The sequence below is a fragment of the Centruroides sculpturatus genome, unplaced genomic scaffold, assembly GCF_000671375.1.
Source record: "Centruroides sculpturatus isolate CEXI.00-Female unplaced genomic scaffold, Cexi_2.0 scaffold2134, whole genome shotgun sequence".
NCBI lineage: Eukaryota > Metazoa > Arthropoda > Arachnida > Scorpiones > Buthidae > Centruroides > Centruroides sculpturatus.
The window spans coordinates 14,722-29,901 of NW_019386788.1; the positions used below are offsets into that span (position 1 = coordinate 14,722).

General features: G+C 31.3%; 1 protein-coding gene across 1 annotated transcript; it reads left to right on the forward strand.

The window, feature by feature from the left end:
- The first annotated feature begins 5,186 nt into the window (after positions 1–5,186).
- Positions 5,187–14,282, forward strand: LOC111615772. Its single transcript, XM_023357213.1, has 6 exons — positions 5,187–5,279; positions 9,300–9,454; positions 9,687–9,762; positions 11,105–11,199; positions 12,038–12,143; positions 13,960–14,282. Exons 1-5 carry the CDS (start codon positions 5,267–5,269, stop codon positions 12,122–12,124), a joined length of 426 nt encoding a protein of 141 aa, XP_023212981.1. The 5' UTR covers positions 5,187–5,266; the 3' UTR covers positions 12,125–12,143; positions 13,960–14,282.
- Positions 14,283–15,180: the final 898 nt, after the last annotated feature.

Here is a 15,180-nt window from a genome sequence, read left to right on the forward strand (position 1 = left end):
TTTTTTTTTGTTCAATAATAAATGTGAATTCTTCTTCCTGGAAAAAAATAAGACATTCCCTGAAAATAAGACCTAGCGCATTTTTCAGAGCAAAAATTAATATAAGACACTGTCTTATTTTCGGGGAAACACGGTACTATAGTATAAAACAGTTTTTTAAAATACTTTATTAGAACTGATTCAATATTACAAAAACATTTATAGAAAACAAAAAAGAAACGAATCCTGTAACTAATAATTTGTAAGAGCAATTACTAATTGCTCCTCTGCTGATAAACTTAGTGACTAAGCTTAGTCACTTTGGATGGAAAGAAATAATAAATTCTCACATAAACAACAAACAAATCTTACCTATTCATGCATTAAGCGACAAAATTAAAATGAGTCGATGCCCACTAGCGAAAAATCTCGAAATCTCGCTAATAAATGCTTTTAGACAATTTATAATAAGTGAAGTTTTTTATCATCTTCAGTAATAAAGACCCAAATTTCTAGGCCATATAAGACCTTAGGTTAATAAAAATTTTAAAAGTTTGTCATAAATCGTACAATAAAATCGTTTATTTAAAGTAAATGGTACCGGTATAATACTGATGTCTTTAGAAGTACTGTACAATTAATTAAATCAAGTACTGCGGGAAAAATTTTCGTTAGCAGCTATTGCAAAGAGGAAACGTGAAGATTCGATAATATTAGGAAGATAAACTATTTTAAACATCTCTGTTTTTATTATAATCTATTAAGATATTCATGCAAAACATCCGCACAATTTTTTTTTACTGTTTATCACTGTATTGGTATTTATAAACGAAACTGATGAAGGAACAACTTGAAATTTGATTTATTAACTTTTTTCTTTTTTTGTACACTCCATTGTACGATGTTCCAGATGACGATAATAATGACGAAATTCGGCTCACTTTTGAAACCTGAGTTTAGAGTCATGAAAGTAATTGTGAGCTGTAATTCGCATTTTTAATTAAATTAAAAACGAGTAGTGGAATTATCCAAGAAGTGTTGAACATGGTGTGAGATTTCGACTCCTTTTTCGAGTGTTAAAATAATAATTAAATAATTCAGTAATAAAAGATTCTAATATTATCCCCGAGAAAAAGAGTGACCGAAAGGTCAGACGGTCAGGTTATGACGAAGTGGAAAAACTCACACATTAGGATTTTTACGATTCTTTGATAGATAAAAACTCAATCAAATATTCCTCCAAATACACTATTTTTACAACCTTAGTCACAACAGGCAATTTGTCATGATAACAAACTGTCAAACAAACAAAATTATGAGGTAAGACGAGTAACAATACCGGACAGAAGGTGTCAATAATTCTCGAAACATCCGATTCTAGACAGTCCGAATCAACAAAACCAGGACCCAAATCGAACTTAGAAGCCATTAAATTGGGGTTTAACGCGCGTCGCTCTATCCCTCGGTTCTCACAATAGCTTGTTATATTAAGCTAAAAAGCGTTGCATACCAGCATTACAGTGCATTACAGGGTCACCTAACTTTTATCACAGTAAGCCACATATCTGAGAGAATGACGAGCGCGGGCCGCATAACCGTGTTGTTCAATACAGTACTCTGATACGCAAAAAGTTAGGACAATCAGCATGTTTATTAACTAATACATAAACACGATCGCTGCAGCAAGCTTACACAAAAAGCACCCTGATATTCAAAGTCGCAAAACGTCGACGAATTTTTTATTTCACTCATTTTCCTAAAAGTTATATTACTGTAAGATTCAAAAATCAGATTGCACCACTTCTGGCAGTTTTACTTACACAGTAGGTGTAAAGAATAACAGAATAATCATCGACAATCTCTGATATGCGGACGATAAGTCATTCTCGCTACATCAGAAAAAGGATTACAGATATTGTTAAACGAACTAGTATAAAAAAGTGAAGAAACAGGACTCACAATAAATACAAACAAAACTAAGACAATGTGCATAAAATGCAGAGGGAAGAACCTACTTGTTCTAGATTCTTCAGTTCTGCAGTTCTTCCAAGTTTTTCTTCTTCTCCCTTCTTTCCTAAGCAGCTTCTGCTACTTAGGAAAAACATTTTATTCAAACAACAATTCAACAGAAGGAAATCAAAAGCAGAATTGAACAGGCTAAAGACAAGTTCAACTAGATGAAAAACATTCTGTGAGAAAAGAAATTAAAGCTTCAATTAAGACTAAAAACGCTAAAATGCTACATTTGGCCCATTTTGCTTTACGGATGTGAGATATGGACAATATGGAAAGATATGGAGAGTAAAATTGAGGCCTTTGAGATGTGGGCACTCAGAAGAATGTTGAAGATCAAGTGGACAAGGAAAACCCCTAATGAAACAGTTTTACGAATGGCAGATGCAAAAACAGAACTAATAAAGAAGAGAAAACTAGCATACTGTAAACACATACTGAAAACGAAAAATATAAAATCTCCAAATTCACATTAGAAGTCAAAATTAATGGAAAAAGATCAAGCAGAAAAAAAGACGGAACTGGTTGGACGATCTCAAGGAATTTACAAGACTGGATACAAAAGAAATTATTCATAAAAGTCACAAAAGTGAACAGAAGCTGGCCTCCAACCTCTCTTACGAGAAGGCACAGACAGAAGAAAAAAGACACTTGTTATGTATAAAACATTATAATAAGTTCATCTACGATCTATGATATTTCCTTATAAATAATTACGTTTTAGCTCATTTGTATTACAGTGTAGCGGAGGGCCGGATGAGCTGACCTCGCTGGCCGTAATTTCGTGACCCCTGTGCTAGCTAATTGAATCTAAAATAAGTAATCAACTGAGTCTGAAAACGGATTACATACTGCATACAGCAAGATCACATATCTTTGAAGATGATTAATCAACATCACCTGAGAAAAAATGAAATACTCTTATTTAAGTGAGCCTATATGCGTTAAAGAAGCCATATCGATACAGCCTGAAAATCACTAAACAACTTAGCCTGAATCTAAAGCATTATATAAATAATGAAAAAAAAAATGTTAAAAGTAAAGTTAAAGGCAAACCCAAGTGCAGAGAAAACACTTTATTGCGTCGATAAATTCCCTAAATACATTTTGCCAGACAAGCCTCTCCAGTAGAACGATCAGTAGGTACACTACAGTTTAAAACACTAACAATATCCTATTACAGATTTTCAGCTATATATAAGACAAAAATTTCCCAGCATGCAGCTGTCAATACACCAGTATTTAAATAATGCGTATTGTTTTGCCTAATTATGGCAAAATGTTCTTTAACATTTCTTTTTACATTATTAATATTAATTTAACAAAGATTAATACTACAGTGATGAAAAACAGGAGAATTGTTAATTGTTAATCTAACAGCAGCTAAATTTTCCGACAATACAGAAACTTGGAATATTACATGTGAAATCGACCACACCTTCTTCTTCTAATGGGTCGTTTTTAATACTTCTTATAATCATCAGATTGAATAGCCTATTGATTTGAGTTAAAGTTAAAAATACAGTTTTAATTTTATTCGCCCCTCCATAAGTCAGAACGGAAAGAAAAATTAATTTTTCATGTATTTTAGTACAATACAATTTCGTAAGAATTTGACGTTATAGCAAATTATTCAAATTAGCCTGAAAGGGATTGCATACTGCTAGTAAATTTATCTTGAAGATGAGCTGTGTAACAGGAGACAGGTTTAACAAACTAAACAAGCATTTATTTATATAACTGGTTAAAAATAGAGTAAGTGGTATGGTTCAAATTTTGGGAAAATTCCTCCATTCTAAATTTGCATAGAAAATAATAATTATATCAGTCACAACCAAAAACTGGCTTAAATTAATACACCATTTTAAAAAGAAGTATGAAATGAAAGTCACGAAACAAGATGTTCATTAACTTGATTTGTGGTAATCTGCTCTAGACAAGACGAACAAAGAAGGAAATGAAAGTAAGGTACAAGGTTCGTTCAACGTCCAACAAATGACGGTGTCGAATTGCGTTAGTAAACAACCGACTTTCTCGGAAACAAATCTGGTTTAATTTCACCTGGTAACAGAAAAAGACCAGTGGGGGATCGAGAAAGGGAATTAATTAATAACCAATAAAGTAACGATTTTCGAGTCCACAAAATATTTAAACCCAGGTTACAAAGACACTGCGTATTTTTCCATGGCGTCCCGCGAGGCTACGACACTCGCAGAGATGTTTCTCGCAAGCTTACATTTTCGTCATTTGCCTATATATCCTCCAAATGTTATAGACCTTCCTTTAGAAGAACTTCGGAAATTCCGATCGCATTCACCTGCCATCCTTTTTAGTTCGAGAACAGGACATAGAATGCAGTGTCCGGTGAACGATAGGAAACCATCTACATCTCCGGACTCGACTCTACTACTTTTGAATAGGGTTTTTGTAACGAGTGACTTCCCATGGCCGAGCGGACTTCCTCTCGGTACTTCGAGTGGAAGAGTTCCTGAACACTGGGAGTTTGGTCGTAGATCCGCGCCGCGCTCGGACACACTGGCTACGGACAGTTTTTCGGGTTTTCTCCACGTCTGTAACGTTAAAATAGAACTTAGTTGCCTTTTAATAAACCTCCCGGAATGAACTCCCTAGACGCCTAGAGTCTCGAAGTTGCCAACAGTGTTTGCCCCCGGGCCGAATTCGAACAAAAACTTGTTTCACGAGCCGAACCAGAGGCTGCCCTAGGAAGATTTTGAAATGGTGCGAAATCTCATTGTGGTGTCACCCCGTAGAGACTAAATTGTAAATAAAGATTACAGATACATTTTTCACGGGCCACATGAATCCATTACACGAACCACGTCCGGCCCGCGGGCCGTATGTTGACCTTGCCTGCCCCAGACAGATGGTTCAAGTGCTGCGTTGCAATAACTAAACAAATAAAACAAAATGTAAAAAAAGTAATTGATTTATAGAAATGCATTCGAAATTTCGAAGAGCAACATACGACATGACGTACATTAGAATGATTTGAAAGTATAGCGAAAAAACAAAGAAACATTTTCACTTATAATCGCACACGTCATTTTTTATAGTTATTTACAAAAAAAAAACACCCAAAATAAAATTGAATGTCACGCTTAATGCTTAGCACGCGCTTTGATTATCATTCTGTGAGCATGGTTTTTATTGTTGCATAAACAATATATTTGAAGAATACTTTTCAGCTATTGTTGAACTTATCGAATTGTTTACTTAAGCGATTAATTATCGAAAGCGCATTTTCATTGAAAATATGGATATTTTAAGTAAGTTAAATTCTTTTTAATGTATAATTATATTAAATCTTTTTTAACGTGTTGACAATGAATACAAAGACAAGCATTTAATAGTAATTTTCTACGGAATATTTAAAAATCACAGTAAAAATGTTATACGATAAAACGATAACATTTTTACTTTTGCATTCATTGTGTTATTGCACAAACATCCTGGTCCCGCAGAAAGCATTATCAGGGAAATATTTACATGGATAAAGTTCAAAGTACATACTATAAAATAGCAGAATAATCAGATTACAGTAAGATACGTTTGAGAGGGATTCCATCAAATAATAATAAGAACAAAATGAGTTTTAAGAAGAGTATGTCCGCAGAAATAATACTCAAATACCATGCTGAGAGTAATCAGCATGAGTATAACTGCTGTTGAAGACAATTACAGCATTACTTCAGCATGCTGTTAAAGCATTAAACGTATTTTCTGCAAATGAATATAAATTTGTTATTTTAATTCTGCATCTTTTATAAAAATTTAAATATTCGGTTCTATTAACATGAATAAAAAGAAGCAAACAAAAATTACAACAACATATTTACAATAAGATAAAATAATCAAAAATAAAATTAATATCTGTATATATAGAAGTTTATTTTGAGTAAATTTCAGGTATTGTTCACCGAGAAATGCTATATTTTATATTTACAAAATGTTCTGGTCTATTTTATTATATATCGATATTGTTGAATAAATAAATCGATGTTCACCGCTAGATAAATGCAAACAATGCTCATTTATAAGAAGAAACGTGTAACGAAAGAGCAACAAACGTGGAAATTATTTTTAATTGGTTAAAATTATCCATTGGTTTCCCTTTATTTTTTTCATTGTTTCTCGAGTATAAAGATATAAAGTAACATCTGATTATTTACATTTTTGAAGTTAATTTTCAAACTGAATATTTGAAACTCGTTTTTCTCAGACTTTTTATTAAATTGTATTAATTAATTAATGNCATAAAAAATACTTAAAACTGAAAAAAACAAAAGTAATGTGCTAATTTCAAAGTGAAATCTATAAAGTTTATTTTTTATTGTCTCGCTTTTCCGCGAAATCTGACGCTGATCTGTTATTGTTTATACAACTGGATGACCTTCAGAACAGCTGATATCGCCTTTCGCGGAACATTCTCATAAAATTAACAGGAGGAGAAGGGTTTAAAATAAAGTGAATACTAGCTGGCCATATATTTTTAAATATTTCCAAAAAGTTACGTTTTTTATTGCGATATCTGACTTTCCGTCTTAATAAAACGTATACAGTCGACCCCCCTATAAGATCATTGATTATTCCGTTTTATATGAATTCCATGTTGTACGAGTCACTTAGATTTTACAAATACATGTACCGGGCTGTGAACGGCTCACGTATTTGTAAAATTTAAGTGACTCGTACAACATGGAATTCATATAAAACGGAATAATCAATGATCTTATAGGGGGTCGACTGTATATAATGAAATCTACGAATTAAAAATATTTAAAAACTTTTGGAGGTCGTTTTTGACATCAGAAGCTAGCTTTAAATAACTTTATCGAAGTAAAATTCATGCTCTAAAACTTTAGAACGATGTGATAATTTGATGAAAAATTCCTTAGAAAAAGAATTATGGGTTAATTGAGCGTCATTAAAGGCAGATTAAACTCGCAGTAAAATTTTTCGCATGAAAAAAATTTTTTAAAAAAATTTGGAAACTTAAAAAACATCCAAAAATAAAAAATAAAAAAAGTTTTTCTAAAGGGTTCGTAAGTTTGGTCTTTTGTAACGCTATGAACTTGCTTGAGACTGGCTCAAGCGTTGGTTAAAAAAAATCTTATTTTTTGATTATTTATTGTTCATTTGTATCTAATGAAAAGTTTATATCTTGTTGATGTATTGTTCATTTCTATTTAAACAAATAATTAAAATCTGTTTTTATGTGTTTTTTGGTAAATAATGAATATGTAATATTTCAATGTCAAAGAATATATTTAATAAATTAAATGTTTTGAATAAATGTTTCTGAATAAACTATTAATTTGCGCTTCTCAATAAAATTATTTCAAGTCACTTTGTAAGATTCTTATAATCTTATAATCTTATACAGTTATAATCTATATCAGTGTTTTTCAACCTGTGGATCGCGACCCCAGGGGGGTTGCGAAGCCTTACACGGGGGTCGCGGGTAAAAGAAAAAGCATGTGTTTGTAGGTCCTACACTACAGTAGAGTCTCGATTATCCGACTCAATTGGGGACTGAGGTTGGTCGGATAAGTGAAAAGTATGAAAAATCCATTATTAGTGTAGTATATTATTATACCCCATGTAATTAGTATATTAGTATATTGCTATTAATCTACTTTACGTTGAATTTTCATCGATGTTAAGCCTAACAAAATTTTAAAAAATTATAATCGTCGCTATTGTATCGTTGAAAATTAGAAAATTAAGTTTCTGGCTCCCTTTCATCGTCGACTCAGGGTTGCCAGCTAAAACTCGTAAAAATAATATTAAAGTAGCCAAGGCATAGCCAAATATTGTAGCGACACATCACTAGCGGACATTTGAAATTTGTTGACTAGGACAGTCGGTTAACCGTGGTGACGGTTAATCGGGGGTCGGATAATCGGGGCTCTTCTGTACATGATAAAAACTACAATTTCAGCGAGAAAGCTGTACCTGTTTACTTCACAGTACAATTGATTTTTTGATCGATATTTAGGTCTCAACCATGGGTTTAGCCAGGGAGGAGTCTGGGTGGGCACGGCTCATCCCAGAAAATCATAGCCGAAAAAATGTTAAGCTGATTTGCAAAATGAAATAAAAAGTAGAAGCTGAAAATCCTGATCCTAAAAAAAAGAAAAAGTCAACGGCTCCCTGTGCCCAATGTTATAATTAAAGGAAGATTCATACTTTATCTGTGTTAAGTTATTGTCGATTCTTATGAAATTTTCATTTTAATCAACAATAATTTGTGTGAACTAGAGGGGAGGTCAGAAGTCCCCCAGCCTCTGTCACTAGTCAGGATGATACGTCAGGCGAGTGAAGGGAGAAGCTTTAGGGGTCGACGATAAGGTGAAGAGCGTACCGAGTAAAGGAGTCTACCATATTTATAACAAATATAACAACAATTTATTAAAAATAAGCAAAATGATAAAAGACTACACAAAGCTCGTTTTTATACCGACCTAGAGACACAAAGTTTCTATACCGACCTAGAGAGAGAGTTTCACAGTTCTTTCATACCTCTGTATAGCTGTCCCCCTGACGATTCTGAACGTGGGTGCCTTTAAATATCGATCCAAGGGAATAAGTAGTTATAATCCAGGTTCGGCACAAATTACATATAATCGCGACTTTTGCGAAGATTTGTTTCGAGGTTCAACGGAGATCGGAATTCGGCGAGTTGGGAAAATCGGCGCGATGTCGTTAGTCCTGCGTTCATTCGGAGACTCGCCCGAGAAAGGGTAAGAACGGCCTTTTTTAGGTTTTTGCGGGGAATTTCCACCACGTGATCGGATGTTCATAAGTTAAGGTTATAGGTGTTCCAGGGACCTAAATAAATGACGAAAGTTGGATGCTAAGTATCAACTTTTCTGCAAGATGATCCGTAAGTTCTGCAGAAAACAATAGATGTTGATAGTTAGGACAGGAAGGTTTACACAAGCCCAGCTAAAATCGTTTTTTCTTCTAGGGCGTTACATAAACGAAAGTTTAATTAAAATTTTAGTTAATAAAAGAGCGAGATTTTCGTCACAAAAATTCCGGATCTCACATTCGTCTCAACTGAAAAAAAATTAAATACATTGTTTTTAAAATTACTAATATAGTTTTAATATGGCTCTGGGGGTTGAAAAACACTGATATATATATATATAAATATAAACGNTTAATTAATTTTTTTTTTATTTTAATTTTAATTTTTGTGGATTTGCTATAGAATAAAATTTCAAAATATCTTTCTAGAATAACAATTTCATGTGTTTATTGTGTTTAATTTTATTCTCTAGGTTGTGATAAGGAAATAGAGGATAATAATCCGAATGAAGAAGTAGCAGGTGATCAAAAAGAAGTCGCCATGCAGGATTCTGTTGAGACCATAGTACACATTATTATGGATCTCGCAGCACGAAAGAGAAGAGAAGAAGCAAAATCTTCTTCTTCTGTAAGTTACAATTCAATGGAAGTAATTGAAACTAATTTAATAATTCTTATCATTTAATGGTTCACAACTGAAAAACCCATGACAACGATGCACAGTTTTATAAAACGTGTTATTTAAAATAGCTGCAAATTGTTTATTTATTATTAAATAAATATTTTCTGAGTTAATAAAAAGAACAGTACGAGACTGTAAGATTATTATATCATAAATCGGAATTTTTCACTTTTTACAGGATTTTGTTGAGAAATTGAACATAGACCAAGAAGAGTCATTTGAGTTAAATGAAAAAGGCGAAGTAATGGAGGAAGGTAAGGTTACAAAGAGGTTATAAAAGATTTTCCGATTCATAAAATAATTTGTTTAATAATTATTAAGGAATAATTTAATGTTAAATTTATTGTGTTAAAATCAGTTTAAATTAAGTAACTTAATATTAAATAATCAACTACAGTTTTTCAGGTGTGTTGTATGGGGTAGTTTGTTATATTCGAAACAATTAAAAATTAGCATTAATTTCAAAATGTTTATTTCTAAAAAGATTTCATTTCTTTCGTAAAAAGTACTTGAGATAATTATTTTTGTTGCTTAAACAGTAACGTGTCTGCCTGTTTCACGCCTATTTCGATTGTATCTCACAAGACGCTAACATTAAAAAAAAAGTTTGCACGATAACTTCTACGAAAGAGGCATAGACACTGTTCAACGTTGGTAACTAAAAGTCGAGAGGTGGGGGATAAAGGGCTTGCATTATATTTTCAAAAGGGTCGGATTTAATGAAGATTTTACACCAACATGTATATGAAAGTGAAATAAACTCTTGTGGAACCCGACAATTAAAATCGAATTGTTCTGTTTTCTGAAAACTATATGGTCTTAAAAACCGCCCTAGTGTACACGAACTCCCGGTCTAAACCAGAAATCGGGTGAATTCAATTGAAATATTTTATTCCAAACGAAATTAAGTTAAGTAGGTGACCGGCACGATTCTGTTGTTATTATGTACAGACGCTAGTTAGACACTACTAATTTCATATGAAGAACGTACATTTTACATTAAATACATAAGGAATATGTTGAAAAATTGCAGTCTTGCATTGCGGCATCAAAATATCTTTGCTAGTTACAGCTAAGCTCGCTTCAAATTTAAGTAACAAAATTAATTTTTAATAAACAATCTCTGGTGCAGCTTAAAGACTCGCAATTGTTTTCGATTACTGTAAACAACAAACTTTGCCTTTCCATTGACGCAAATTTCCATTTTTGAAACTTTACCTTTTAATTCGTCGCGATGTCAAACGAAAAGTCAATTTAATTACGTGTATATAAACTCAATGGGCTTATTATAAATAACATTCGGTATATAACCACAAAATAAAACATTGAAATTAACTTTAAATCAAGAGATAATCTGCTAAACACAAACAGAAAAACAGTGTGTGCTTTAGTTTTAATATTCCGTTTATTATATGTTTGATTTTTTCATTCATTCAGAACGGGAAATATCCCATACAAATATTTCACATTAACACAAATATTTTACAATGTTACATTTGTTTCTTTTTTTATAAACTTATTTATAGTTAATGGCAGAACTATGATATTTAATTACAAACAAATCGAAATCTAAATTAAAAAATTATTACTTTTTAGTATCGAAAACAATAAACGAATTTGATGAAGCAAAAACTGGTGACGATCGATACTCATGGGAAAGTGAATCCATGCAAGATGACGGTGATGATAGAGTAAGATAATATTTTCTAATTTTCCTTACTTTACACTTATAAACTTATTCTCGTTTTTCGCTAAACTTTTTGAAAACTGTTTTAATATTTTAAGATTTTTGTGTCTAAAATAATTTTATACATTTTAAACGATTGGCCTTAGAAACTTAATATTGAAATTTTGAAAATATGAATTTGAAAATATTTAAATATTACTTTGATAATGGGCAAATTTACGATAAGACTAATTGAGATATTTCATTCTGGGAAAATTGATTGTTACAGCAAAATAATGGCATTCGATTAGAAAAATTACATAATACCAGGTTATCGGCCAGCACAAAATATGTTTTAAATGGTTTTCTAGACTGCGAGTTTAAATATTTGGTGTATTTTTCGCCAAATTTGATTAGTCGGCAGATTACTGTTTGATAAAAGAAACGGTTAGTCATTACAAACATCTGAAAAATTTAACATATATTTTCAATTGGTGTCTATTTTACCAATGAAACTTTGTCATTTCGTTCCATCCAAGTATCGCTATACACGTAATGATGTTATACTGAAATAATTACTTTTTATATAGTTATTATATCATAGTAATTGATTTATATATTTACGTAAAAATTTAACATACAGAGTGACCAATTTAACACATTATAAAATTGTTTCATTCCTTCCTACTGCACACCATTTAAAAAATGTCTCAGATTGTCTCTCGGTGTGATAACCTTTGTAATTATAAATCAAATACTATCATATAATATAATAAAGGAATCAGAAGTCCAAAATAATGTAATAATCTTCGTCTTTGTAGATATCATTTCCTAGTTTACCAATACATTTATACTCTTTGCAGAAAACCACAAAGTGTTCAAACATCTTTTGTTATTTATTTATGAAACTCCCATCTGTCATTTTTTCGTGCTGGAAAAGAAAAAAATAAATGATTAATAATGAAAAAGGTACGTAAATGATTACGCAAATTTTAATTATAACATGACTTCTATTTAATAAAAGTTAATCGATCTAAGATTCGCAATGTTTATATTAATTAACGATAACAAGAATAAAGGTTACGATAAATGTGCACAAATAAAAATTCACCTAAAATTCAATTTAACATTAAGTCATTCTACTAGTAAATAATTTACTTAAAACCTAATGCCATAATTGTGAATCCAAATTCATTCCGTTATTTATCGGTTCGGATCAACGTCTGAATAACATTTATATCTACAAGAATTTCTTTATCTTGCTATCACTGTACTTTCATTGTGTATAAAATACCTGCGACAATAAAACACGCTGCTGTTACTCCTAAATCCAGACGAGTTAATAAAAACAGTTAATGCGAAAACAAAACATTTTAGCCATCACTTTTAACTGGCTTTACTCTCTTGTTTATGAAAATAGCTGTATATATTATCACCATAACTGGTTTAACGATAAGGCCGCATCTTAGTTTGTTATACTTGGTTTGCACTGACAAGGGAACTGTCGGAGTGTCTTCTAATAAATTTTAATAAAATTTAGTGAATAACTACGTTAAAAGTATACAAACTCTATTTTAATTAAATTTGTAGCATTCACTAAAAGTGTTGATCAGAGTTATGAGCAATCAAATGTTGCACTACTTTGTAATAGTTGAACACAATTGTGCAAATTTTTAGAAGTGGATCGCACAGGAAGACGGCGATATTACATTTAGAATAAATTCTGGAATTTTCAAAAATGGTTGAAGAATTAATAAAATTTTCTATACTTTTAACATAATTACTAACGAAATTTTATTAAAATTTATTAGAAGACATTCCGACAGTCCCCTTGTAAGTATTTCAATCTAAATTGAAATCAAAGCGGCAACGTTGCTATTGTGCAACTTCTCTCAACTGAAAGTAGGTTCAATCGCGAACGACTCAAAAGAGTTTATAAAAATAGATCCAGTTAGTGCTTTCACAATCCAACACGCGCGAGAAAATACAAGAAGTCGGGTATTAACAGAGGAATAAAAATGTCATCTGTCTATTATTAGCTATTTATGGCAAGAAAAAGTGCTTGTTTCTAACCAAACCTTCCATGTTGTTAGTTGTTGTCCATGTTTTCCCGCATAGTTACCTCAGTTTTATCATCGCGTGCAATAACCGACTTCTTCTCAAGCGGACTGCCTGTGCAAACAGCTTGACAGTTACAATCCAGATTCTAGGTAAATCGAGATCGAAGTGAGTCGCGAATGTACTGTTACTGTATTTACTTATAATCTGCGTTATGAAAAATTTAAAGTAGCGGTTTACAAATGATTAGTTTTAAGATTTTGCTAAAATCACAACAAAAACTTGATTTGTCTACACTTTTACACGAATTCCATGTATTAATTTGTGATATTCCCCGAAATTCAGATGACAATTTACTGTTTTTCCCGACTTTTATGTTTCTGTATATATTGAAACATATGTGTTTCTGTACGTACAAGCGTGTAAACTAAGTTTCTAAAAAATTTAAAGTTTTGCATTAAAGACAGCTTCATAATATATATTTTAAGAAGAAACTCATATCATCACATTGAAAACACTGAAAAATCTCTTTAGAAATTAGATGAGATAAGAAGCAATTTTATTAAATTAATGTATGTTTTTCTGCTATGAAATGACATTATTATTTGCCGCAAAGATTTTTATTCAGTAAATGTAAAATGTAGACAAAAATGAAACATGTGCAATTTAAATAATAAGTCTTGTCATTAAAATTGATTTTATGACGCTTATTTTCACATTTTTACAGAGGAAATTGAGCTGTTGCAGTTTTCTTCTTCTTATGTTTATATATCTTGTGCCAATTTAATTTTAAAATGCATTTCCAGTAATTATTCTGGAATTCATTCAAAGTTAAAATATTCAGTCTAAACTGATTGAGAAGTTTGATGGATTTGTTAATTTTTAATGCTCATATCATCGGAAATATGCAAAATGAAAATTCAAAAGAAGAGCATTTTTTTGGAATAATACAACAGCATTGATAGCATAAGAAAAAATGCTTTAAAATAGATTATTATAATGACAATTAATTAATGGCTTTGTTTGTTAAATTTATTTTTAAAAGCCGTTTTTATAAACGAAACCAAAAAATGTTGTTCTTTAAAATATAATTTTAAAAACCGTTTTTATAAACGAACCCCAAAAAACTAGTTCTTTAAAATAAAGTTTCAAAAGCCGTTTATACAAACGGACCCAAAAAAAGTTAAAATATAATTTTAAAAGCCGTTTTTACAAACGGACCCAAAAAATTGTTCTTTAAAATACCTTTTCAAAAGCCGTTTATACAAACGGACCCAAAAAAAGTTAAAATATAATTTTAAAAGCCGTTTTTACAAACGGACCCAAAAAAGTTGTTCTTTAAAATACCTTTTCAAAAGCCGTTTATACAAACGGACCCAAAAAAAGTTAAAATATAATTTTAAAAGCCGTTTTTACAAACGGACCCAAAAAAGTTGTTCTTTAAAATACCTTTTCAAAAGCCGTTTATACAAACGGACCCAAAAAAAGTTAAAATATAATTTTAAAAGCCGTTTTTACAAACGGACCCAAAAAAGTTGTTCTTTAAAATACCTTTTCAAAAGCCGTTTATACAAACGGACCCAAAAAAAGTTAAAATATAATTTTAAAAGCCGTTTTTACAAACGGACCCAAAAAAGTTGTTCTTTAAAATACCTTTTCAAAAGCCGTTTATACAAACGGACCCAAAAAAAGTTAAAATATAATTTTAAAAGCCGTTTTTACAAACGGACCCAAAAAAGTTGTTCTTTAAAATACCTTTTCAAAAGCCGTTTATACAAACGGACCCAAAAAAAGTTAAAATATAATTTTAAAAGCCGTTTTTACAAACGGACCCAAAAAAGTTGTTCTTTAAAATACCTTTTCAAAAGCCGTTTATACAAACGGACCCAAAAAAAGTTAAAATATAATTTTAAAAGCCGTTTTTACAAACGGACCCAAAAAAGTTGTT